This window comes from Eublepharis macularius, chromosome 1 (assembly GCF_028583425.1).
Source record: "Eublepharis macularius isolate TG4126 chromosome 1, MPM_Emac_v1.0, whole genome shotgun sequence".
Classification (NCBI taxonomy): Eukaryota; Metazoa; Chordata; class Lepidosauria; order Squamata; family Eublepharidae; genus Eublepharis; species Eublepharis macularius.
Genome location: NC_072790.1, coordinates 233,985,187 through 234,011,776, shown reverse-complemented (window position 1 = coordinate 234,011,776; position 26,590 = coordinate 233,985,187). Strand labels below are relative to the sequence as shown.

Sequence of the window (26,590 nt, the reverse complement as noted above, 5' to 3'; positions counted from 1 at the left end):
CGGCCCCCTTCCCTCGCTGCCTCCACCCCAGCAGGGCCGCCTGCTTCCAGCGGCCGGGCTCTCCCTCCCCTGCGCAGGGTGGGATTGCGAGGTCACATGAGCCCGCTCGGCTCCCTCGCCGCTTTTTGCCAGCCGCTCCTGCCTGTCGCTCTCGCACTTGGAGCCAGTGACTTCTCCCACTCCCTGCCTGGCACGCCGGCTCCCGGGCAGGCGCGAGGGGGGCTCGGCGGCGGCGCACCTGTAGCCTCCCCCTGCCCCGCGGCGTCCCCCCTCCTTTCCCGTCCCTCGAACCTCCAGCGGGAGCGGCATGGATCATAGAGGAGCCGGAAAAGCCGTGGGCACCGGTGCCCTTGTTTAGGGGCACTGCCCAGCCGCCAGGAGCGCCTCTGTCTCTGAGGGCATTGCCCGGGATCTCGGGAATCGTTTTGGCCCCTCCCTCGGCCCCTTTCGATGGATTGAGGATTTTTTCCCAGCTGACAGCGACCCCACACCGCCCCCCCACAAAAGTTTGGCAAAGTGTCTTCTGCGTTCGAGACAAGGCTGGAAAAGGGGGCGGCTCGCCTCGCCCCCTTGGCCTGGATTACAATGCTCGGGGGCCAGGAGGCTATCGGAGGCAGGGGGCTGTCTGGATCCTCGGGGCAGCAACACTGAAGAAGCCCCTGCCCGCTTACCCCCCTCCCCCAGCAACGCAGCCTTGGCACCATGTATGCCCCCTGCAATGCCCTTCAGCTTCTCCTGGCAACAACCTTGCGGATCCTGTACTGCGCCGCAACGGTAGGTGGGCACTGAGATCGGGGGTGGGGGGTGGGAGTTGGCACCGAGGAACACCTGGCAGCATGGTTGGGCGGGGGGGGGCAATAAGTGAACAGCGGGAGGGGGTGATCTTCTTCCCCAAAGGCAGCCAGGGAGCACAGAAGGGCAGGAGACGAGGCGCAGCTGGCACCGGGAGGTTTCGGCGAGGGCCCTCGGAGGCGCGGGCATATTGGCGCGGTGGGGAGGAGCCGCAGAGGGCACGGCAAGGGGCGGCTGGTCGCCTGCGCTGGTAGCCAATGGAGTGAGGCTCGAAGAGAAGGGTGCCGTCGGTGGAGGGGGGCGAGGAGAAGAGAGGGCTGCAGGCAAGGGGGTGTGGTTCCTTTGGCGACAGTGGTGTGCCCACCAGTCGGTGCCACTTTGGATACAGCAGTAAGAGAAGGAGGGTGGCCAAGCTGGCGTCCTGCTGGGGCACCATTCACGGATCGAACTTCCTGCAGCTCCAATGTATTGCCACCAGGCGCTCCTCTGCCCTCCGCCATCTGGGAGTTGCCAGTTGCCTTTCAAGTCCTATACAGCTTTTAGTGCCCTCGACAAACCAGCCCTCCTCCCTTGTGGGTCCCTTCTGAGTGCTTAAGGGCACCTGGAAAAGAGAACTTGCCTCGAATTAGTTCCCCCTTAACACACCTTTTTTGCACCCAGAACCAGTAGAGCTCAACAGCGGTTGCTGCACCCTACCCCCTTTTCCGTTTGGGAAGCCCTGTTCCAGGTTATGGCAGCAGACCAGAAAATGGTCCTTGCCCTTGAGTTCAAAAAGAGCTAGTTAGAAACATTCTCTGCACATGCTCAGAGGTCTATTAACTTCTTGTGTTTCAGGTTTCAGCCCTGGAAATGCATTCCAGAGTTGAGCCCTTGCATTAAAAAACTCCAAAACTTGCCACCCTTTTGTCCCGGTGACTGAAAAGGTTAAATCTTTCATCTGGCCCCCAGGTTTTAATCCAATTTGCTATGCTTGTCCTTCTGCTTCCTTTGAAAGGTTCCCAGCACTTTACTCTCCTGGGTTTCCCTCCAGCTTTGCCTAAATAGTTGCTAGAGACAGTGTAAGGTTTAGCGGCTGAAAAAGTAAGTGTGGATCAGAGAGCCTGGGGTTAAGACTGATGTAATGGCTTAAGGCGCTGCCTGTACAATTGATAGATAATCTTGACAACAGCCCTGTAAGGCAGGCCAGCATTCTTACCACCACCCCACAATTTTAGAAGCAGAAGGCTGAAGATGAGAATGACACGCTCCAGGCTCCCATGTGAGATGATGGCACAGCGAAGATTTGAACCAGGGTCTTCCAGGGTCACGGCTGGGTTGCAGCCACTATGTTACGCTAGAGCCTTGCACCCATTGCTGCAGTTGGAGCCACTGGGAGGAGTTTGCAATTGCACGTTCCTCAGGCAAGGACTACAGGTCACTGCCACGTGGCTTTTGACAAGCAAATGTCCTTCCCTGCTTCCCAGCATGTCCCATCATGCGCATGAGCCCATGTGCAGCGGTAAATCTGTTCAGCACACATGCCCTGATTCAACACCGCCGTCAAGGTTGCCATCTTGAGCCCCTCAGTCTTATTTACCGTAAAGGCCGTTCACCTGACAGTCACCCAGTGTGCTTTTGTGGCTAACATGCAAATCAGGGCTGTAACAAGCCTTGGGGAACTTCCATTCGCTGCAGGGGTCCCAACGCTTTTTCCTGCCATCTTGAATTTCTTTTGCCCCCATGTGGGATCTATCAGTGGTAGAGTGGGGGGGAAATGTGCCCTCTGCACGCGATACATGAGCAGCTTGTGGAAAGTGTTACCACAAGATGGGGTGGCAGCGGCAAAGCACGCTGCCTTTAAGAAAAGACTTAAGACAGATCCCTGGATGGTGGGCCTGGGAAAAGCAAACTCCGTGTAGAGGCAAATAAGGTGGAGGTTGGGTGACCCTCTGTTCCACATTTTGTTTATGAACTTCCAGAGGCATCTGGCTGGAAGCAGGATGCAGGACTGGGCCGTCTGATCCAGCAGAGCTCTTACGTCCTTATCGTAAAAATCTAGCATTTCCTGGGGGAGGGGGTGGTTCAAAAGGATGGAGAATTTGGGGAGAGACTCGCTGTGGATTGTTCAGATTTTTGCCTCTGCAAGATTTCCTCTCTTTGTCTGGTTCTCTGGGCTGCAGATCTGTCATAATTCCCGAGGGGTGCAGAAAACTGTGTTGGACACCGAGCCAGTACCTTGAATCATAGGGTTGGAAGATACCTCCAGGGTCATCTAGTCCAACCCCCTGCACAATGCAGTGAACTCACCCCCCACCCCCAGTGACCCCCTGCTCCGTTCCCAGAAGATGGCAAAACACCATCAGGATCCCTAGCCAAATTGGCCTGGGGAAAATTGCTTCCAACATCTCTGCTTTTTAAAGAGAACCAGTTTCTAGCCCTTAGGTTTGCAAATTTCTGCATTACAAAATGGTGGACGAGGACGGCTTAGAAGCAGGCCAGGTTTCTTTCTTAGATTTTGAGTCTGCCTTCTCCAAGAAACACAGGTGGTACAATTCTCTCCCTCCTCCTCTTTCCCCTTTCAATAACTTTGGGAGGTCATGACTGGCCAAGCATCACCCAGTCAGCTCTGTGGAGATTTGAACCCGTGTCTCCCCAGCTGAAACACTGACCATAACGCCACTTTGGCTGGAGTTACCAAATAAGATGCTCTGTGGTCCGGAAACAAGATTTCAAAGTGCTCCCCACCTTCCCCCTCAGCTCTCATAACTAGCAGAAGCAGAATATTTTTGAAATCCAGAATAAATTATATAAAATCAGATATATCATGCAAATTAGTGCAATTTATATCATTTATACATTGGGTTTAGTTTGGTGTGAAAATGTAGGGTTGTCAACCTCCAGGGGGTGGCTGGAGATCTCCCAGAATTACAACTGAACTCCAGGTGACAGAGATCAGTCCCCCTGGAGAAAACGGCTGACTTGAAAGGTAGACTATGGCATTATAGCCGGCTGAGATCCCTCCCTTCCGCAAACCCCACCTTTCTAGGTTCCACCCCTAAATCTCCCGGAATTTCCCAACCTGGAGCTGGCAACCTTGGGGTCTTTTTCTTTTGGATATACATCACCCTGGCACCATGTAAGATTACTGCAATCGCTTGTCTCTGTCTGTAGCAGTCATGAGAGAGGTTGAGGGATGGGTTACTTTTGGGCTGGCTCCGAGAAAGAAGATCAGAGGAGGCCGCAAACCAGCTTTTACAAGAATGGCGGGAAATAGCCCTCTCCTTTCTGACCCGATTCTCTTTCTGATCTGTTTGTAGATGACGCACCCTGACGCTGACAAGACCCATCCATCTGGGGAAGGTAAGAACTGGGCAACTGGTCATCACTGAAGTACAGAATGGGGGCCAACTGTCCTAGAACTCTTTAAGCCCAAAGGCCCCAACGCCTTGGTTTTTATGGCCTAAAGTCAGTGGACAAGCCTGCTCCTGTCCCACCTTTGACCTTCAGGGCACTGACTTGCAGAGTCCAATATGAATCCTCTTCGCCTATCGAGTAAATTGGCATTCATGGTTATTAACTAATTTGCCCTCGTTAAATACTACATCCTAGACTATGTAATGCATTTATGATGTTGACATTCCATGCATTCATGAACTTAGGAAGCTGCCCTTATATCAAATAAGATTATCAAGGTCTGTGTATCTTTTTGATCTGTCAAGGTCAGTATTATCTATTCTAACTGGCAGCAGCTCTTGGGTTTCAGGCAGAGGTCTTTCATGTCACCTACAGTTCGATCCTTCTAAGTTGCATGCGCATAAATACTGACACTGGGGGGGGGAGTGGGTTTAAGACTATGGCACGTATCCCATCATCCACGTATGGAAATTTTCCCCTGTTCCTCTCTGTTCCCGCAGCCCTTTCTGATCCCTAGAAAGATAATTCCTAGGGTCACACAATCTGTGCAGAGGAACAGCCATGCCCGTAAATGGGCTGGAGTAAAGAGGGACAAGGGGATGAAATCAACCTATTTCCTGAGTGGAGCAGCACTTGCCGAACGAGGAGCGATTTCAACTTCCTTTTCTGTCCTCGTTCCAGCCCCCCACTCCAGGCAGCTATTTATCTGCACATGGGTGCTGTAGCCCTGGGAACGATCCTTCCAGGGGCTGAAAGGGGCAGCAGAGAGGAATTCAGGTTGGTAATGGTAGTAGGATACTGGCGGGGGTCTTACCATGGGTTACCTCGCTGCAGCCTTGGTCATTACAAGGTGGTGGCACTTAACAGAAAGGTCATCCCGATATATTGGTCCCCCAAGATAATGAGCAGTATCCTGCCACTCCGTGCCCAGTCTGCCTTGCTTTTCCATGTTCCTCCTTGACCGTGCAGCTTCTTTGGGGTAGGTAGGGGGGGATAAAGCGAGGAGGGCAAGGAAGAGAAATTGCTCACTCTTCGCAAGTGCAGCTCTACCGAGGAAAAGGGTTATAGCGGTTAAGAGTGGCAGGACTCTGATCTGGAGAACTGGGTTTGATTCCCACTCCTCCCCCACTTTGTAAACCGCTCTGAGTGGCCATTAAGTTGTCCTGAAGGGCGGTATATAAATCTAATGTTGTTGTTGTTGTTGTTGTTATCCCCTTGCTTCTTTGCACTCCAAATCACCAACCCATACGGCTGTTCCTCTGCAGAGTACCTGCAGCAGGTAAAAGGTAAAGGTAGTCCCCTGTACAAGCACTGAGTCGTTACTGACCCATGGGGGACGTCACATCAGGACATTTTCTTGGCAGACTTTTTACAGAGTGGTTTGCCATTGCCTTCCCCAGTCATCTACACTTTACCCCCAGGATACTGGGTACTCGTTTTACCGACCTCAGAAGGATGGAAGGCTGACTCAACCTTGAGCCGGCTACCTGAACCCGGCGTCTGCCAGGATCGAACTCAGGTCATGAGCAGAGCTTGGACTGCCGTACTGCCGCTTACCACTCTGCGCCACGGGGCTCTTATAACCTGCGGCAGGAGGAATGATAATTTTGGGGGTCAAAAGAGCTGCAGGAAAGGGAAAGGGAAATCCTCGTGTGTCTTCCACACAGAGATAATCGGATACTGCCCAGTCTTATACAGCACCATCACAGCAGCACAAAGTAAAATATTTTATAAGCAAAATGAATTTTCAATTAAAATTGGACAATGGAGGAGTAAGAGAAGGGAGTGCCTTGGGCCCCAGGGAAAAGATGAGAAATGAGTAGTTCTTGCGGAAGAATGAAGGATCTTACCCTAGAGATAACTTGCATTATGGTATCAGACGGGGGGCGGGGGGAATAGTTTCTCCAAGGACTAAACCACCCCTGGCAGCAGTTGTGGCTGAGCGTACAGCGTGGAAGCCCAGATGTGTAACAAGGATGGTTGTGAACATACGCAGTTCTGGATCTTTAGACTTCCATTGACAAGAAGTAGGGAAGAATGGAGAGAGTTCACGAGAAAAAAAATCTGACGGCTCTCACCTCTCCTACCACCATCCTTGACCACCCAGATCTGGATGGTCCTAAACCTCGATATTTATGGGTAAATGAGGTGTTAGTGCTAGCCCACATTAGCATGTCTGTCACCACACGTCTGCCACACCCGTGATAGACTGCACGTATGAACAGCCCTCCGCAGGTACAATTCACTGTCATATCTTCTTAAACCTAAATGTCTTTCAGTTAAGTTCAGCTGCGAGTTATCTGTTGCATAGTAAACAAGTGTAAAGTAATTCAGGTTACATACCTGCATGTGTGAACCAGCCTCTAGACCCATGCATGTGTCTAATAGGGACTTTTGAACAAATAGCTCTGTTGGCAAGGTCAAAGGGCTGGGAATCTCAAGAAGTCCAAGATGTGACAAGGATTGCATCCCAACATCATGTTAAGCTGCATTGAAGCTCCTGTTCGCTGCAAATGGGCATGGACACAGCTTGTTTGCTCAGCCCGCATGCTTCCGTTATTTCTCTCCCTCTCCCCTCGTACACAGACAGTAAAAACAAACTCCGGTTGGAAAACAGCTTGAATTCCCTGTGACATCTGAATGCAGGCGCCTGGACGAACTGGAGTTAGTTTGCCCCCTACAAAACTGAGATTCACCCCTGGGCAGGGGTTTGTTTTTGCACTCTGTGCAAGAAGGGGTGTAGGGGACTTTATCACGCAGGCATGATAAACAAGCTGGGTTCATTCCCGTTGCGGCAAACTGGTGTTGACGACCTGAGGTGTAGCATGACGTCTGAATGCAGTCAATATTATGTACAAATGCAAAGATAATCAAGAATAGAACAGGGAGAAATTGTAATAATTGGTGTTGGTGGAGAGTGCCGTCAAGTCTTGGCTGGTTTATGGCGACCCCTGGTGTGGTTTCATGGCAAGAAACTTAAGAGAGGTGGTTTGCCATTGCCTGCCTCTGCAACCCTGGTCTTCGTTGGAAGTCTCCCATCCGATTACTAACCACGGCTGACCCTGCTTAGCTTCTGAGATCTGATGAGATCAGGCTTACCTGGGCTATCCAGGTCAGGGCAATTATTGGTGTTACCTATTTGGAATCAGGTGAGACCCTGGCAGAAGTTATCCTCTCCCCCCCCTCACACACACAACAGGGCTTTTAATAAGTCAGCAACTGAATGTTATAATGATATAGCAATCTGGTTATCAGGACAATGGAATTTCCAGCTTTCATTTTTTAAAAGTCCCCAGCCCCTTTTGGCGCTGAGATATGTCTGTCTCTCTCTGCAATATGGGAATAACAATACTGACTAATCTGACTCAATTTACTGGGCTCTTGCAAGAATAGGATACTGTAGCCATCTACGCATGACCCCTGCATGCATTGACTAAACATGTGGGGAGGAACGCCAGCCAGGAACATACTGGCCTAGCCTCCCATTCTGCCACGTCATCTGTATGGTGTGAACATATGAAGGAACGCTTGTTTCTATGAAATTGCTATTTCTGGGAATTGGTTGTGTCATCTTCGAACCCACCTTGGTTATCTATGTGGGCAAGGACAAGTTCTTTTATTTATACCTATTTATATCCTGTTTTTCTCTCCATTGGGGACGTCATTCTCCTCGCCTCTATTTGTTCCCCACAACAACTACCCTGTAAGGTAGGTTTGGTTGAGAGTGAGTGTTTGGCACAAGGTCACTCAGAAAGCTTCCATGGCGGGGAGTGGGTGGGTGGGATTCGAACCCGGTTCTTTCAGGTCTCAGACTGACACTCAAACCTCTACACTACGACATCTCTGCGAGGGAAACATGTAGCATTTGTTTAGCTTAAGTATTGCATGTTTGCTGTATGACCTTTAGAAACATTTCTCTTTTCCTCATTTATCACTGCTTTTCTATCGCTGGCGCCTTTCTTTAGTTTATTTTTGTTGGCTTGCAAGTGTTCTGCTTGCTTGGAAGTATAATGTAGGAGTCAAGTGACAGATTCAAATCTTGCCTCTGCCACAAACACACCAGCTGGCCTCTGGCAAGCTGTTCTCTCTCTAACTTCCATCTGTAAACTAAGGATGATAATACTGCTCTACCTTGCAAGGTTGTTGTTAGGTTTACTGTGCTACCCTCCTATATGGAATGCTTTGAACACCCAGTGCTAAGTATGATGTAATCTTTGTATCTAAGTTTATGGCAATTATTCTTCAAAAAGCTAGTAATACTTTACATTTATACAACACTTTTAGCCAGGGTTGCCAACTCTGGGCTGGGAAATCCCTGGAGATTTGAGAGTGGAACTTGAGGAAGGTGAAGTTTGGGAAGAGAAGGGACCTCAGCAAGATATAATGCCAGAGAGCCCACCCTCAAAAGCAGCCATTTTCTCTAGGGGAACTCATCTGTTGCCTAGAGATCGGCTATAATTCCAGGAGTCTCCAGGACCCATCTGGAGGTTGGCAACATTCAAACCATGTCACACCAAAGGCCTGTACACGTGACCTTTCCATGCATTGACTAAACACTCAAAGGGAGAGCCGGCACAAGCATGCTGGCACCATCTCCAGCGTCCTTGATCATTGGGAGGGAGCGTATGCTTTCTGCCCTTCCCTTGGAGCTGTCCTCCAGAATCCATGTGAATTTTGCTTTCCAACATGGCATTTGTCCTGAGTGTACCTTCCATATGTTTGGTGTAGCAGTTAAGAGCAGCAGGACTCTAATCTGGAGAGCCGGGTTTGGTTCCCCACTCCTCCACTTGAAGCCAGCTGGGTGACCTTGGGTCAGTCACAGCTCTCTCGGAGCTCTCTCAGCCCCACCTACCTCACAGGGTGGTTGTTGTGCGGATAAAAAGGATGTACTATGTAAATCTCTCTGAGTGGGCATGAAGCTGTCCTGAAGGGCAGCATATAAATAGAATGTTGTTGTTGTTAAGGAAAATTTGGCTCTGTGATGCCCCAATTTCTTGTGGCAAAGGTATCTATCCTTTTCAGAAAATACAACTTGCACCAAGAATGAAAGAAAACACGCAGCCTTGAAGAAAAAGGAGGATTTTCACCCTAGAGACGAATGGGAGCAAAATAGTTTCATGTAGGCAGCTGTGTTGGTCTGCAGTCAAAGAGTAAGATCGAAGTCAAATCCCACTTTCTCAGATCCAGAGGAGTTCGCCGTTTCAGTCTGTAGTAGCAAAATAGTAAAGAGTCCAGTAGCACCTTTTAGACTAACCAACTTCATTGTAGCATAAGCTTTCGAGCATAAGCATCTGATGAAGAGAGCTGTGGCTCTCGAAAGCTGATGCTACAATGAAGTTGGTTAGTCTTAAAGGTGCTACTGGACTCTTTACTATAATACCACTTTAAAGACCCAACTAGATTTCCAAGGTATACACTTTTGAGAGTCACAGCTCTCTTCGTCTGACTCTCAAAAACATATACCTTAGAAATCTAGCTGGTCTTACAGGAGGAAAATAGAGCTTTTCCATACACTTGGGCGACCCTGGCATAAATCTAGTTGAGCACCCAGTGTAGAAGGCCAGTATGTGATTACTGCTCAACTTGACTCAAGGAATTTCAAGCAGAATTGCAGAATGAGCAGGCTCGGCCTACCCACGTAGCCAGGAATAGGTGCTCCAGCTGCTGGCTGTTTATGCCTCTGGGTTACCATTTGCATCTCCTTGGCTGATTCCGCACACGTTGGATAATGCACTTTCAATGCACTTTAGCAATCGTTTGGAAGTGGATTTTTTGTTTCACACTCGAAAAATTCAGTTCCAAATGATCTCTAGAGAGGATTGGAAGTGCATTATCCAACGTGTGCGGAATCAGCCCTTGTAAACCCAAGACATTTCAAGTTTTGTTTGGAAGGGGGAAATGGTAGGGCTCAATGGAAGAGCATCTGGTAGGCATCTCCAGTGAAAAAGATCGGGTAGGAGGTGGTATGGAAGACTTCTGCCTGGAGAGCTGCTGCTAGTCTGAGTCAACAATACTGACCTTGATGGACCAAAGATCTGAGACAGTATAAAGTCGCTTTATGTGTTCATCGCATGGAATAGCAATCTGCAGAGAAAATTGTGACAGGAAAGAGCATAATGGCTTATGAATGTAATGGCTTATCTTGCAAAGTGGGAATCTCATCTCTTCCATACGTTTACAAGATGGAATTAGGAGACCCTCTCAACCGGAGGCTCCCTGTCTACAAAATGAGAGCAGCTGTGTCCTACCTTACAGGGCTGTTGTAAAGATTGCCAAGAGAATATATGAAAACGCTTTGCGCTCATGAAATGTGCCATTTAATTGCTTAAGTTCTCTCATTCTTAGGGATGATTAAAGTTAGTCAGAGTTTTAGACAATCAGTTAAGATGGTATCACCTTGCATAGGACAACCCCACCGACCCCCAACCATTCTAAAGGAGAGGGAAGCATTTTAAGTTGAATTGCCAACTGCCTGGAGAAAAGTACATCCTGTCCCTTTAATAGAAGCTTAATGGGATGTTATTTACCTTTACCTCCGCTATGAAAAGCTTCACCTGCCCATTTCTACACATTAAACCTCTTTTAATAACAACAGCAGCAGTAACAACAACCGCACTTTTATATCACTTTTCTAGACAGATTAGTCCACCACTCACCAGGGTGAACCCTGACCTGGATAGCCCAGGTGAGACTGATCTCATCAGATCTCAGAGCCAAGCTACAAGTGACAAATGACACTTGCCTGGCAAGTGAACAGACTCACGTGTATTCCTCCCTGTTCACTTGCCATTCACTTGCGCTCCACTTGATCAACTGGAGAGCAAGTGAATAGGGAGGAATACACATATGTCTGTTCACTTGCCAGGCAAGTGTCATTCATCACTTGTAGCTTGGCTCTCAGAAGCTAAGCAGGGTCAGCCTTGGTTAGTAATTGGATGGGAGACTTCCAAAGAAGACCAGGGTTGCACAGGCAGGCAATGACAAACCACCTCTTTTAGTCTCTTGCCATGGAAACTCCATCAAGGGTTGCTGTAAGTCAGCTATGACTTGAGGGCACTCTCCTCCACACAGGGGTGAATGAAGACAGTGTTATTATTATCTTCACAATACAGCTGGGGAGCTGGAACTAAGAGGAGTGGCTTATCCAAGGCCACCTACTGAGCTCATGGCAGAGACAGGACATTTCCTCCAGGCCTGTTGGCAACCTTACGTTTAAGATGATGTATGTATGTGTCATAGCATAAAGAGGGAATGCCTCTTCCAACATGGTGTTTGCTATGATATGTATGGACAGTTATCTGAGAAGAGGCATTCTTCCTCGTTTCTGAGATAAGAATCTACTGTGATATAAATGCGCATCAGCACACAAGAATTTTATCTTATATCATGCAAATGAGTGTGCCTCTTCTAATGGGTGGTTTAGTTTTAAAAAATTAGATCTGTTGCCTGAGTAATCAGATGCAATGTTGGTCAAGCCAAACAGTTTTTAATCTATTCATGCAGCTATTCAACTTAAATGTTGCAGCCCTTTTGTCCAGTTTCCTAGAGCCCACAAACACTCCTATTGTAACTAGCAGGACCGATTCCTTTCCTTTGATCTTTTAGAAGTTTGGGCTCTTCGAGTCTCTCAACTGTAGGTCCCCCTGCACATTTAAAGAACCAAGGAGTCCTGATTTACAATCTATTAACACTTTCACCACCCATGTAAATTCCATTTCTTGAGCAAAAAATGTAGTGTTGATCTCCCTGCAAGAGTTTATTAAAACTCAAGAATTCAATTTGCTCCCCTCCTTACATTATTGCCCTGTAGACCCTCGCCCCTTCCAAGGTTCTCCAGCTCTAAACGTTGGTCACCACTCCCCTTCCAGGGCTGAGAAGCCCCTCCATGAGTTCTTATTCTAGTAAGTAATTAAACCATATCCTTTCCCCCAGTTTCCTAAAACTGCATTAAGATGGAGGCTATTTATTTCTCCCCTGCCTTTTAAGTAATCCAGCAAAAGATTAATCACTTAAATTTATATAAACTTGCGTATTAACAAAACCACAGTGTAGATGCTTTTTAGAGATATCGAAGGAAACAAGGGAGAACTTATAATTTAATTTTAAAAGTTAAATTGTTCAAAGGAAAGGTTATCTTTAATCTTTCTGTTTCACTCCCTGTTAGAGTAATATACTGGAACCAGAACAGCTTTTAGAAACAAAACACACAAATGTAAACTACCTATCTGTTGAAAACTGGCTGTAGATAAGTGATTCTTCAGAGACAGAGGGGCAATACAGCTCTGGACCGGACCCCCGCAAGAGCAATATGCAAAACTGGAAGGACATTCAGGAATAAATTGGGGCGGGGGAATTTTGAGTAGTTCTTTCTCCCTTACATACAATGGCTTCCAAAAACTAAGGAGAGTTGTTTCATAGTGCGTAATGGCAATTGCCTCACCGTGAGGATAAAATCGTAGGTCTCCCAGGTCCTTAAAAAAGCGGTAAACAGCTAATAGAAATCCAACCTAAGGAATTGGCGGATGGCCTTTGGATACCAGGGTTTCATTGAATGTATGCTTGTGTGTTGTATATGTATATAATAAATACACTATATAAATATTTAAATGCCTGCCTGGACTGCTGTTTTTATGTCCTAATTTTTCACTTGGGAAACATTTGATACTGTTGCATGCTTGGTGGGTGGTAGTGGACTAAAGGTTAGGATTTCCTGCTTTAGATGATCTGATTCACTAGTGTTTTAAATTTAAAACGATTAAACTTTATAGGGGACCACAATCGCTTTTATGCCTATAAATCCTGGAGTAGCATGCAGGACCCAGGTATCATTTATCTTAGCCCAATACAGATGTGTATGACCCATAATGCTCAACCTTATGTCCCTATCCCATATGTAAAATCTCATGAGTCACGAAAGAAAAATCACTCCTAATATTAAAGTGATTATTGGCCCTCTGCCAGTCTTGAGAGCAGCACAGCAAGAGAATGGAGAAGACATCCTTGGGCAAATCCCCAGATAATTTAATAAAGTCGTATTTTTCTGCTTAACGAAAAAAAGGGGGAACGTCAGGAAGAAAAAGCACAAATATAAGAACTGAATAGGGTTGCCAACTCCAGGTTGGGAAATTACTGGAGATTTGGGGGTGGGTGGAGCCTGGGCAGGATGGCGTTTGTGAAGAGGAGGAGCCTCAAAGGGTTATGATGTCATAGCATTCACCAGGGCTTTTTTTCAGCTGGAACGCGGTGGAACGGAGTTCCGGAACCTCTTGAAAATGGTCACATGGCTGGTGACCCCGCCCCCTGATCTCCAGACAGAGAAACTCCCCTCTGTCTGGAGATCAGGGGGCGGAGCCACCAGCCATGTGACCGTTTTCTCCGAGGGCAACCCACAGAGTTCCACCACCTCTTTTCCCAGAAAAAAAGCCCTGGCATTCACCCTCTAAAGCAGCCATTTCCTCCAAGGCAATCGACAGATATCAGTTGTCATTCCAGAAGATCTCTAGGCCTTGCTTGGTTGTTGGCAACCCTAGACTATCTTATAAGCCCCTTAGAAAATCTTCATGAGAGAGATTTGGGAGGTACATGGGGGAGGGGGGAGTTCCAATTTTCCCTCCCCCTCCCATGGTTCCTCTTAGGCCTCCAACTTTTAGTTCTGAAATGACGTGCAGAGAATATATCTTGGTTAGGGTTTGGCCTGAAGAAAAATGGGATGTTATTTACCTTTACACTCTGATAAGCTTTGGCTGCCCATTTCCACTCATAAAGTCTCTGTTAAAGGGACAGAGCAAGATTGGAGACTAGTAACACTTTCAAGATCAACAAGATTTCCAGGATACAAGCTTTCAAGAGACAACGCTCCCTTTGTCAGATTAAACGGATAGGACATTTTTCTCTAGGCCAGTTGGAAACCCTAATGGTGGGAATGAACTTGGGGCAAAATGCCACACTCCATGCTTAGGACCTGGCAGGGAGATAACAACAATAACAACTACAGTATTTGATTTATACACCACCCTTAAGGATAACTTAATGCCCACTCAGAGCGGTTGACAAAGTCTGTTGTTATTATCCTCGCAACAATCACCCTGTGGGGCTGAGAGAGCTCTGAGAAGCTGTGACTGACCCAAGGTCACCCAGCTGGCTTCAAGCGGAGGAGTGGGGAATCAAACCTGGCTCTCCAGATTAGAGTCCTGCTGCTCCTAACCACAAACTGGGTCACGCCGCCGACTGGGCGCACAGGCCCATCATTCAACACCTGGTACTCCAAAGGCAGCTCTCTGATGGGCTGTTGCTCCTCTCCCTGCAGTGATCCGGTGGATGGACGTGTATAACCGCAGCTTTTGCCAGCCCAAGGAGACGCTGGTGCCTGTGAGCGCTGAGCACCCTGGGGAAGTGGAGCACATCCTGGTGCCCTCCTGTGTGCCTTTGCGGCGTTGTGTCGGCTGCTGCTCTGACGAGGAATTGCAGTGCGTTCCAGTCCAGATGCACGTGGTGATCATGGAGGTAAGAAGTAGGCAGGGTGCCATTTTAAATCTCAGGGAGTCAAAAGGGAATAGGAACTTGCAGGGCTTTTTTTTCTGGGAAAAGAGGTGGTGGAACTCAGTGGTGGAACTCAGGACCGCACAATGACATCACTTTGGGTCAGCTGGAACAAGGAAGGAGTTTTTTTAAAGTTTAAATCACCCATGGCGAAAATGGTCACATGACCGTGGCCCCCCGCCCCCTGATCTCCAGACAGAGGGGAGTTTAAATTGCCCTCCGCGCCACATGGTGCGGAGGGCAATCTAAACTCCCCTCTGTCTGGAGATCAGGGGGTGGGGCCACCGGCCATGTGACCATTTCCAAGAGGTGCCAGAACTCCGTTCTACTGCGTTCCTGCTGAAAAAAAGCCCTGGGAACTTGCAAATCAACATGCTGAAAGCCCCTGGGTGTTTTAAGAGGACATGTTCTGCTTCCCTTTCTCCCTTTGGAATACATGAAGCTAAGCTATCAGCATTGGTATTTTCTGTTCTGACTAGCAGCAGGGTCTCGGGTAAAGGGCTTTCCTGCTACCTGCAACCTGAGCCTTTTTACTGGAGGTGCTAGCGATTGAACCTGGGACCTTCTGCAGGCACGGCAGGTATTTTATTGCTGAGACATATCCTATCCCTCCTCCTCAAACACAGCCGAAGCTGCCTTTTGCAGAGTCAGATCATTCATCTATCCAGGTCAGGGTTGTCTACTCTGATGGGAAGCTGTTTTCCAGATCCTTCATATTATCTATTGGTGTTGGAGAGTGCTGTCAAGTCATAGCTGACTTATGGCGCCCCCTAGTGGGGTTTTCGTGGCAAGAGAGTAACAGAGGTGGTTTGCCATTACCTGCCTCTGCAACCCTGATCGTCTTTGGAGGTCTCCCATCCACTTACTAACCAAGGTCGACCCTGCTTAGCTTCTGAGATCTGATGAGTTAGGGCTTGCCTCTATTACCTAATTTTTTAAAGAACTGAGCCTGGGACCTTCTGCATGCAAACCACGTGCGCTAACACTGAGCCAGGCCCCCACCCCAATTTTTTAAAATTACTGTCTTGCCAGACTCTTGGTCAGCTGGCTTGTCTCCTCTGATCTCCTCTGATCTCAGCCCTGACACCCTTTAAAGAGAGTGACAGGGACTGAACCAAAGATCTTCTACATTCCAAACCAGGGCCGTTTCCAGATGGCTTACCTGAAGCTGCTCCATGCCACAATGTTGTGGATCGTGCCGGGGAAAACGCGAAATATCGCGTTTTCTCGCGCAAGTTTTGCGTGACGTTTTGCGTGACGTTGCGCGAGAAAACACAATATTTCACGTTTTCCCTGGCACAATCCACAACATTGCGGCATGGAGCGGCTTCAGGTAAGCCATCTGGAAACAGCCATGTACTCTGCCAAGGAACTATTAACAATCTAATAGGTAAAAGTGAACATTTCAGAACACCTTTTCAGGAGTCCAAATGTCGGTCTGTCTAGGTCAGTGCTATCTACAAGACAGTGCTTTGTCTCAGGTGGACAAAGCTCTTTCCCTGGACATGAGATTCTTTAACTGGCAGTGTGCCAAACAAGTGCCCTACCACTGAAACATGTTTTCAACAAAAGAGAAGGCCCTGCAAGCAAACATACACCCTTTGATTTTTAAGCCAAGCAGTTTGTGCTTTTTGGCAGGCGTATCAAATACACAGCCAATTTAATTGTTCATAACAATAGCCACTCCCTTAAATTGATCAGAGATAACTAGTACACCAGAGTGAGTGAGCTCATATTTTGGAAAAACATGATGAACAATCAGGAGGGGGTTCACTGAGGGTATGTTCAGATGGCTCTCAAAATAGGATTAGACAAATCAGTGGAGTATATGCCTATCAATGACTAGGAATGGAGCCTCCAACTTCAAAGGCACTCTATCTTTGAATATCAAATGCTGGCTTCAAGCTGGAGCATCACTGGCACGCCCAGCTTCTAAAGTTGGGCTGTTTGTAGGACATAGAAGAGTGGACTTGTGGGATACAAGATGCTGGCCCTTTGATCCGAGGAGTCTTCTTAGGTTTATTTGAAAAGGAAATTAGCATCATGCACAGCTACTAGCCACGGTGGCTAGATGAAATATCTGCGTTCAGAGGCAGTTTACCTCTGAATAAAAGATAAGGGATATGGACAATGGTTCGCCACTCTCTCTACACGAGATGCCTTGGTGTGTGTTTGTCAAGTGTAGGGAGACACAATGTTAGCCGGGAAGCATAGTTTAAAAAGACAGATCCTGTGGCAATCACTCCTCAGAGGGTTTGTTAATTTCATCTTGCTTCCTGGAAGGCTCTTGTCAATTTCACCTCTCCAGTCTAAAACTGTGTGGGATCTCAACCAGAGGGCAGCGAGGAATGGAAATGGGCTGGAGCTGCCTTCTCGAGCCAGGCTTGGACCTGGAGAGGTTATAATGGGCTGAAGTTTACCTTCTGGCATTTCACAGCCCCTTCATACAGCTCCAGTGTATAGCAAAGCATTTACCACTGGCTCTGACTTTTAAAACTACCCTTCCCAGCTACCATTGCATCTGACACATGTTCTTCACACGTCATATATGTCTTGTGTGGAGAGACTCTGTATATCAGGGGTTGGGTGGAGACACCACGTTAGACAGTCCAGCTTGAGTGAACCAGGTGATTCTTATGTTCTTTCTCCCTTGTTGTTTAGGTGATGCGGACCCGGTTTCCACGCAGCCACCTAGGTCAGATGTCTTTTGTGGAGCACAGTGCATGTGAATGCAGGTGAGAGTCACCGGTTGTAGAGGGGCAAGTTTGGGGATTGGATTAAAAACATGATCCCAAGTGCTTTCCCAACATCTCAATGCCTTCATCAGTTTCAGATCCTTAGTCTGTCATGGAAGCTAACTAGGTGACCTTGAGCCAATCATTCTCTCTCAGCCTAACCTACCTCACAGGGTTGTTGTGAAGATAAAATGGAGGAAGAGACAAGAACTGTGGCCCAGCAAATAAGAATGTTAACTCCGTCCCTCATGCCATTTTCTTTCCCTCAAATATCCTCTGAGAGTTGTTTGCCTCTTTGATGGAATCATAGAGGCACCCGATCTCATTTCTCTCAGTTGAGCATATAGCAGTTCCGTGAGATTGTTTGAGGCCAGGAAAATGGTGGAAGGAGAAAAGAATCGGGAGCTCTTTTATGAAGGAAAAAAATGTGCTAGAAACGTACATCTCCTGGCATATCACTAGAATATGTAAAGAAAACTTCCTTACACCTACTCCAGAGCTGCCAACTGGCTCAAACTGACAGCTGACTCTCTGTAGAACAACTGCCAAAATTAATAATAATAATAACATTCGATTTCTATACCTTCAGGACAACTTAACGCCCACTCAGAGCGGTTTACAAAATATGTTACAATCACTTTCTGAGGTGGGCGGGGCTGAGAGAGCTCTGAGAGAGCTGTGACTGACCCAAGGTCATCCAGCTGGCTTCAAGCAGAGGAGTGGGGAATCAAACCCAGGTCTCCAGATTAGATTCCCGCCACTCTTAACCACTACACCACACTGGCCATGAGACAAGATCATTCATATATGCTGCAAGAGCCTGTCTTGCGGTAGGCAGTAGTACGTGTTGACCATCAAAAGGGGTTGTTTGTGCTTTAAACTTGAGAGTATTCGATAGCATGTTTAATACCGCCATAGATCTGCTTGCATTTATTACTGAACATCTGCAGCACATGTACATTCAGCATACGTGCTCTAAATATCCTCCTCAAAGCAAGTCAGAGACTTTTTTAAAAAAAACCCAGTCAGGTATCAACTCCTTAGTAAAGGAGCTCAGGCGAATGTTATTGACCACCCCCAAACAGCCACAATATATATTAATTGTCATCCCTTCTATTTCAGACCAAAGAAACTGATCGCAGACAAAACAGAAAGGTAAGATAGTTCCCTCTCCCGTCGCCTCCATCAGCTCGTCCGTTCAAGGGCAGTTAAAGATTAAATGGCTGATTTAATCAGAATCATACTGAGTATTTATGTAACTTTTTCTGAGCCCTCGCTGTGCTTCAGAGACATTAACTCGGTCATTTCTTACAATTACCGTTTAAAGTTATTACTGAAAAGGGAGGTGCCAAGGCTCACCTTTTGACCTAGCCACACCTGTATGTGTCTTGGTGGTTGTAATTATTCAGTAGTGGGGGCATTCTGCCCATGCTCAAGGGTACTCTCTTCTTTGCCTGTTGTAAGAGTTGACCTCTGGCACTGATAAATAAGTTCTGTGGCAGAGGCCTGACAAATCCCAGCTCAACACCTGGCAGAAGTTATTTATGTATACTGGCGTATAAGAACATTTTAAAACCCTTTGCTTTGCTATGGTTCTTCTCCTGAGGAAAAAGTCCAAAGATAAATGTATCAGGAATGCAAGGAAGAGCAAACTGCTTCCCTGGTGTAGATGCCCTGGGGCTGTCCTGCATAAATAGGGTTCTGTGCCTTTAACAGCCATATGACAGGCCGAAATCAACAGGAACAACTGCTGTCCTCCCTCCAGCAGCACAGTAGTCAAAGCTTCACCTGCTAAACATCTAACCAGATAATGAATCTAAGGACCCACAACAGTAAGGACAAGCAACTTACACAAAGTACAGCACACACTTATGATTTAAGTTACTAACCACTTTTATGAGCAATATTAATCACAAAGGCCACTAGACTGTTCCTTTTCAATACAAAATGAACACAAAGATTGTACAAACAGAAAGTCCACACTCCCCTATGGGGAAGACGTCCCAAAATTGTCTCTTAATGAAGCAAGTCACTCCTTTCACTTAATCACGGTGGTCAAATGATGAACACATTCCAATGACCAGCCCCAGTTGGGAGATTCCACAAAGCGGACGCCAACCCTGCAGGGAGGACGGAAAGCCACCATGCGCTCAACAGGGCGCAAGCTGAACTCCTGTTTCGTCTCTTCTTAATCAAGAGCGCTATATACTGGTGGTTGTGCGGTTCCACAAAGCTGCACTCTCTCCTCTAGCTCCAAATTGGATATCAATCTAACCAGGGCTTTCTTTCTGGGAAAAGAGGTGGTGGAACTCAGTGGGTTGCCAGCACAGGGGGCAACTCTTGGCATGAGGTGGTGCTCCTGGTACCACATATGCGCATGCAAAATGCGTGCATGCTCCCAGGACCAATGACATCACTTTGGGCCAGCTGGAACAAGGGGGGAGTTTTTAAAAGTTTAAATTGCTCCTGGTGAAAATGATCACATGACTGGTGGCCCATGTGACCATTTTCAAGCGGTTCCGGAACTCCATTCCACCACATTCCAGCTGAAAAAAAGCTCTGCATCTAACTGACACAAACCTATGAGAAGTATAACCTTTCTTTCCGTTCTGGATCCCCAGAAGCAAGGCTGAGCATCACGGGGGCGGGGGCGGGGGTCTGAATTTTGACCCCTGGTGTAACCAAATCAGAGAATGGCTAGTTGGTTGAACACATCACATAGTGTCACAGAGTTGAAGAGGATGTGATGAATCGTCCTTCTCTTTCCTAAAAGTGTAATTCAGTTTCTAATTTCCTTGAAAATCACGGCTTGGGGTTGTAGTTCTGTAAAGCAGTAAAGGGTTTCAAACAGGAAAACATTAACATTCTCTAAACACAACAGTTCCCACAGTTGTTTGGACTCGAAACAACAGTCCCCAGAGTTCCTTGGAGAAAAGTGTGGCAATTAAAATCCATATGGAACCATTTTCAGTTCATACTGTAGTTGTCCGGTCAAGCAGAGAAGCAATAAAGCAAGTATACCACTGAAAATCTGTTTTCCTTGCCTTCAAGACATGGGAACACTGTCAGAAAAACAGAAATAGGGAGGCCAGTGTTCATATGATAATGCAGAAAATTTTGAAGATCAATATACAATTTAAACCAGAAGCCTTTTTGTGGGGACTAATGGACAAACAGTTGGAAAATAAACATGGTATCCTATTTTTATATATGACAATGGCGGCTAGGCTTTTATATGCACAAAAATGGAAAAGTACAGTACTGCCTTCAAGGGATGACTGGATTGTTAAAATGATGGAGTTAGTGAAGAAGCCTAAACTTACAGCTCTGATCAGAGATAAACATTGTCTACTTTTATAGTAAATTGGAAATCCCTTATTGTCTTTCTGCGTGAGATAAGAAAAAATGAACTGAAGATTTGTGGATTTGATTTCTAAGAAGATAAATTTGGGAAAACTATATAGAAGGGGGGCCGTATTGAAAATGAACATTCTGGAGGTATCAAAACTACAAGTATAATGTTTGTATGATAAGTGTTGTAGAGATAAGCGGAAAATGGAAATATGCAGGGCTTTTGTTCAGGGGGAACGGAGTTCCGGAACCTCTTGAAAATGGTCACATGGCTGGTGGCCCCGCCCCCTGATCTCCAGACAGAGGGCAGTTGAGATTGCCCTCCGTGCCGTGCCGGAGGGTAATCTAAACTCCCCTCTGTCTGGAGATCAGGGGGCGGGGCCACCAGCCATGTGACCATTTTCTCCGAGGGCAACCCACTGAGTTCCACTACCTCTTTTCCCAGAAAAAAAGCCCGGGAAATATGTATTATTTTTCTTTGTTCTTTTTCTTTAATTTTTTGTTCTTTTCCTTTTTCTCTCCTTTTTATTTCTTTTTCTTTTCTTACTCTTTTCTCTTCCATTTTTATTGGGTTTTTAAACTTATTAATAAAATTATTCAGAAAGAAAGAAAGAAAGAAAGAAAGAAAGAAAGAAAGAAAGAAAGAAAGAAAGAAAGAAAGAAAGAAAGAAAGAAAGAAAGAAAGAAAGAAAGAAAGAAAGAAAGAAAGAAAGAAAGAAAGAAAGAAAGACAGGAATAGGGAGGCCAGCGTAGGTCACTTGTATCTGCACAAATGAGACCTGTATGGACAAAGGCCAAGGACCCTTGTTTTACGCAGAATCCCATTGTCCCACCTAGGGTACCCTGCCCCCCTTGTCTCGACAGACGGAAGCAGCCAGACCCACAGACGTGCCAGTGTCGCTGCCGGCGCCGTCCTCGACGCTGCCGGAACCTTGGTTTGGAACTCAATGAACACAGTTGCAGGTGGGAAGCCCCATATAACCTCTTATTGATTTTTGATATTTATATCTGGCTTTTTGACCAGGGAGGTTTGACTATTACCATAATTCACTTCTCAAAACCCTGTCATCCAAATCTTTTTTCTAGTTATGAAAATCAAATACACGGGGAGTTGAAGGGGTTTTCAACCTTTTTGAGCCTGTGAGCACCTTTGGGATCCTGACACAGAGTGGCGGGAGCAGCCACAAAATGGCTGCCGTGGGAGGTACAGTCAACCACAAAATGGTTGCTGCAGGAGGTGGATCCCACCACAAAGTGGCCACCTCAGGAGGCAGAGCCAACCAAAAAATGTCAGGAAGTGAAATTGTGTGCGACTCTCATAGTAACTTTTTCAATATTTCAGGCAGCTCTGTTTAACAGGATGTCTTTTTAAATGAACATATTGTTTAAAAATATGTTCTTGCATACACTCAGCAGTGAATATACTTAAGGTGTGGTAGCAGCTGCTGTTGAAGCAACTTTTTAAAAATCTGCACTGCCAATCAGATCTCCAGTGACCAATCAGAAGCCCTGCTGGGCAAATGCCCCACCTGGCCCTGCCCACTTTCTAAAAAACACTTGGTGGGCACCTGTGTGTACGTGTCCCCCCGCGACTATGCCATTTCCAGCATGACCCGGAAGTGACAGGTCATGCCATGGGCCAGTCTTTTAAAAGTCAGCCTCAAACATAGTGTTTTTGCTGTTTTGGGCCTGGGGCAACCCGTCACTCCCATGTTGTGTGGAAAATGATGTATTCGCCAAGGTGACACAGGCGTGCACGTGCCCATTTGCCTGCAAGCCTGCCAGAAAACAAAGGAGGGGCAGCCCCGGTACAAACGCAAGCGGAAGAAAAAAAGAAAACCGAAGCCTCAAAATAAAAAGCATACAAAAAGCATTCATTGTATGCCTTTTATTTTGAGGCTTCGGTTTTCTTTTTTTTCTTCTGCAAGCCTGCCAGCCCGCCTCCTTCCTTTGCTGACACCTTCCCCCCTGCTGGCCAGGTAAGCAGTGGCGGGGGGTCGGCAGCTGGGGGTGGGAGATCACCTGCCCTAGTGGGGTACTGGCAATCCTATAGGGTCGCCAGGTGGTGCCTGGCAACCAATGGGAGCTTCACATGCAGGGACAGGGGTGGGGGCCGTGGTGTCGTGTGCACCACTACATCACTTCTGAATTTCCTCAGAAGTGACGTACCAACGCACAATGCTGACTTTCCCCCCCCCCCCCCCGCTGCCATTCTGAATGGCAGTGGGCAACAAGGGCTGCCAGCAGAATGCCTCCAACTTCCTGGAAGCCCTACCACCAATGTTCAGCTAAGCATCAGAAGGAAATGGAGGCATGATCTGCATCCTTGCTGTGATGACATCTCTTCCTCCATGACCCAGAAATGACTTCATCATGCTAGGTGACACTCTAGTATTCAACCAAGACTGTGTGGTTAAACCAAAGAATTTTGGGAGAATGCTAGAGCCCTTAATGATGTCACTTCTGGGTCATGCCAGATGTGACATTATTGCCCTGGGGATGCCAATTGCGCCCCCAATAGAAGTCCCTGCCTCCTCCGTCTCCTGCCAGTTGCCAGTCCATGCCTGGCCACCCTATGTGTGGGCATCATGGTGTTCATGAACACCATGTTGGGTATCCCAGACTGTTGCATTGTTCATCGCTTGCAACAGTCCTGGCAGCCCTAGAGGTGGAACGACTGCCATGGGGTCTTGGAGAAGTAAAATGTGGGAAAATTTGCCATCTGGAAGACCTGTTGCTGCTGCACTATATTGGCAACAACAACAGCGATGTGGAAATCCTACAAGCTCATCCCCTTATGGAAAATACCCGTCCCCCCTCTAGATCTAAATGAGATCATGGTTCAAAACACACACTCTGGGCATGACAGGAAGATCAGTAGTGGCACCCTGGCTTTTCATTCACATTTTCTGCCATGGTTTTGCATGTCTCCGAGTACCTGAGTACCCCCAGATTATTGCTTGAAAACCACCATTCTTATGTATTCTAGCAATTCACCGCCACTGTCTTAGATGGCTTTAAAAGAATCCCATGGAAGAGAAGATGGCTATTGAAAGCTATTAGCTAAGACGGCTAAATTAAACCTCCGTGTTTGGGTGCAGTGTACCTCTAAATAGCCGTTGCTGGGGAAAGGGACAACAGAGAGAGTCAACGGCATTTGTGTTCTGTTTATAGGTGTTCTAGTGACATCTGGTTGGCCAGTGTAGGAAAACAAGATGCGGACCTTTGGTCTAGCAATCTTATGCATGCTTTAGCTCACCCCAGACAATCAGTCTTGGGACGGGCCATGGCATCTGCTTGGCATGCAGAAGTCCCCACGTTCCATCTCCAGCCAAAAGATTCCAGGCAGCAAGTGGTAAGAAATAAAGACCCTTGCTCTGCTTGGCTCCCTGGACAGCGGCTGCAAGTCACAGCACACAGAACCAAAGTGGATAGCCCAGCGAATTGACTTTATATATTCAGGCAGCTGTGTGTATTCGGGAGAAAAAATCCTATAGGTGCATTTGTCTGCCTTGAGGGAGCCGTAGCTAAACAGTGGCACACCGGCTTTGCAAGCAGAAGGCCCGAATGTCGGTTCCTGACATATCAAGTTACGGGCGCTCAGGTAGGAGGGATAAGAAAAACGCCTGCCTGAAAACCCACAGCCAGTGGTATTTAGAGTGTCCCATATTCCGTCCTTTGCATTTCCTGCCAAAGAATCTTAGGTAGCAGAAAAGAACCTCTGCTGATCCGAACAGACAATACGCAACAAAATGGGTCACAGACCTGACAGCTTGATGATGCAAACCTGCATTTCAAAAAGCAGCCCATTACACCGGGTTCTTTCAGCTCACCTTTAGTATGTAAACGCCAGGTTGAGCGCACTGGAGCCATTTGCCCAGATATCCCTGAGGTTCCTCTTCCAGCACCCTTGTCCAGGAAAGGAATTTTCAAAATCTCAATATGCATTTTTAAAGGGTCTCAAACTAAAGTATCCTGTCCTCCCCTTCTCCCTGCAGGTGTGAAAAGCTCCGCAGATGATCCAATAGGAGAGTGAGGAGGAGGGGACTCTACAAACATCCCCTCCCCCAGATTGCCGCGCAGCTGGATAAGAAGCTGGAGAGAAAGGCTCGATGATAAGTTCCCTCTCTCCCGGCTGGCCATGAACTTTCTCTGCTGGGAACAGACGAGGGTTATTTGTCGGGAAGACCTATTTGTCCAGGAGACGTCTGACAACTGCCAGGAAAGGACACACACAAACACCCTGGCCTGCACCCCCCTTGATTCTTTCTCCGCACTGGAGTGAGGCCGTACCATGTAACTGCAAGAGCTGAAAGGTCTAGCCTAGAGACATTTTAGAGATGCACCATCCGTATTTAAAATCCTAAACCAGTCTCCTGTGGTCCACCCATGTCTCTTTTAATTTAATGGCCTCCCCGCTGAAGGCTCCTTAAATTGTATTCCCCCCCCCCCGGTCTTTTTTACATTCACTACACCTTCCCGCAATGGTACTCTTTCCAAGAGACCACTTCCTTCCAGGCTGAAGAAAGAGACACCTTTAAAGCTTTGGCAGTCACGGGAGCCCCACGTCTGCTTGTACTTCCCGTCACGCTGTTAGGAGTATTATTATGTTGTTATTATATTAATATCCATAAAGATCTGCCTGTAAGACCCTGCCATGGGAATGTGACCACTCCGCCAGACACCCTGCAGAACTCTTTCTCCCGGTCTCGGATTCTTTACAGGTTCCCATAAGCATAAATAGACAGGTCTCCCCTACAAGGAGTTCATAGTCTTTGGGACAGGGCTGTGGGAGAGGAGAGAAGGAGACAATGGATAGAAGGGAATTGGTCAGGACTTTTTTAAAAGGAGGTTTTTGTATTTTATGTTTGCGATGCGGAGTTCTGGCATTCATAATGGCTTTGGGGACTGAATCTACTAAGCCTTTATAATAACATAACAATAATAACATTCGATTTATACACCGCCCTTCAGGACAACTTGAACCCACTCAGAATGGTTTGCAAAGTGTGTTATTATTATCCTCACGACAATCACCCTGTGAGGTGGGTGGGGCTGAGAGAGCTCCAAGAGAGCTGTGACTGGCCCAAGGTCACCCAGCTGGCTTCAAGCAGAAGAGCGGGGAATCAAACCTGGTTCTGCTGATTAGAGTCCTGCCACTCTTAACTAGAGATGGGCACGAACCAGAAAAAACCCCAACCATGTGGTTTGTGGTTTGTCAAATTTCATGAACCACGAACTTTCACGAACCTGCCCCTGGTTCGCGAACTGGCTCGTTTGGTTCGTGAAAACGTCGCTTTCCGGGTTAGAAAATCGTCACTTCTGGGTCAGCAGAAGGTCACTTCCGGGACAGCAGAAGGTCTGCAGGAAGTCCATCCCCTGTTGCCTAAGGAACTGATTGATTGGCACCAGGCTCTCTGCCATGACAAACAAAAAAAATGAACCAAACGAACCAGCCTAAAAGTTCATGGCGGTTCATCAGAAATGGGATCTGACGAACCATGGTTCACGAACCACGAACCAGCTTGGTTCGTGCTTAATTTTGGTTCGTATTTCGGTTCGTGCCCATCTCTACTCTTAACCACTACACCAGACTGGCCCCTTGGGACCTTAGCTAGTGAATAGCCTCCCATGTTAGCAAGATAACAAGGAGACACTCAACCCAAGATCTGAAGGGAGAGGCTGGAGCTCAGTGGAAGAGTCTCTGGTTTGCATGCAGAAGGACCCAGGTTCAATCCCCGGCATTTCCGGTTAAAAGGGACCAGGTTGTAGGTAATGTG

At 47.2% G+C, this 26,590-nt stretch overlaps 1 protein-coding gene across 1 annotated transcript; it reads left to right on the top strand.

Moving 5' to 3' along the window:
• Positions 1-141: 141 nt before the first annotated feature.
• Positions 142-25,465, top strand: VEGFB (vascular endothelial growth factor B). The gene is made up of 7 exons (XM_054998054.1): positions 142-774; positions 4,089-4,131; positions 14,492-14,688; positions 17,386-17,459; positions 18,582-18,614; positions 21,648-21,773; positions 24,809-25,465. Exons 1-7 carry the CDS (start codon positions 703-705, stop codon positions 24,828-24,830), a joined length of 567 nt encoding a protein of 188 aa, XP_054854029.1. The 5' UTR covers positions 142-702; the 3' UTR covers positions 24,831-25,465.
• Positions 25,466-26,590: the final 1,125 nt, after the last annotated feature.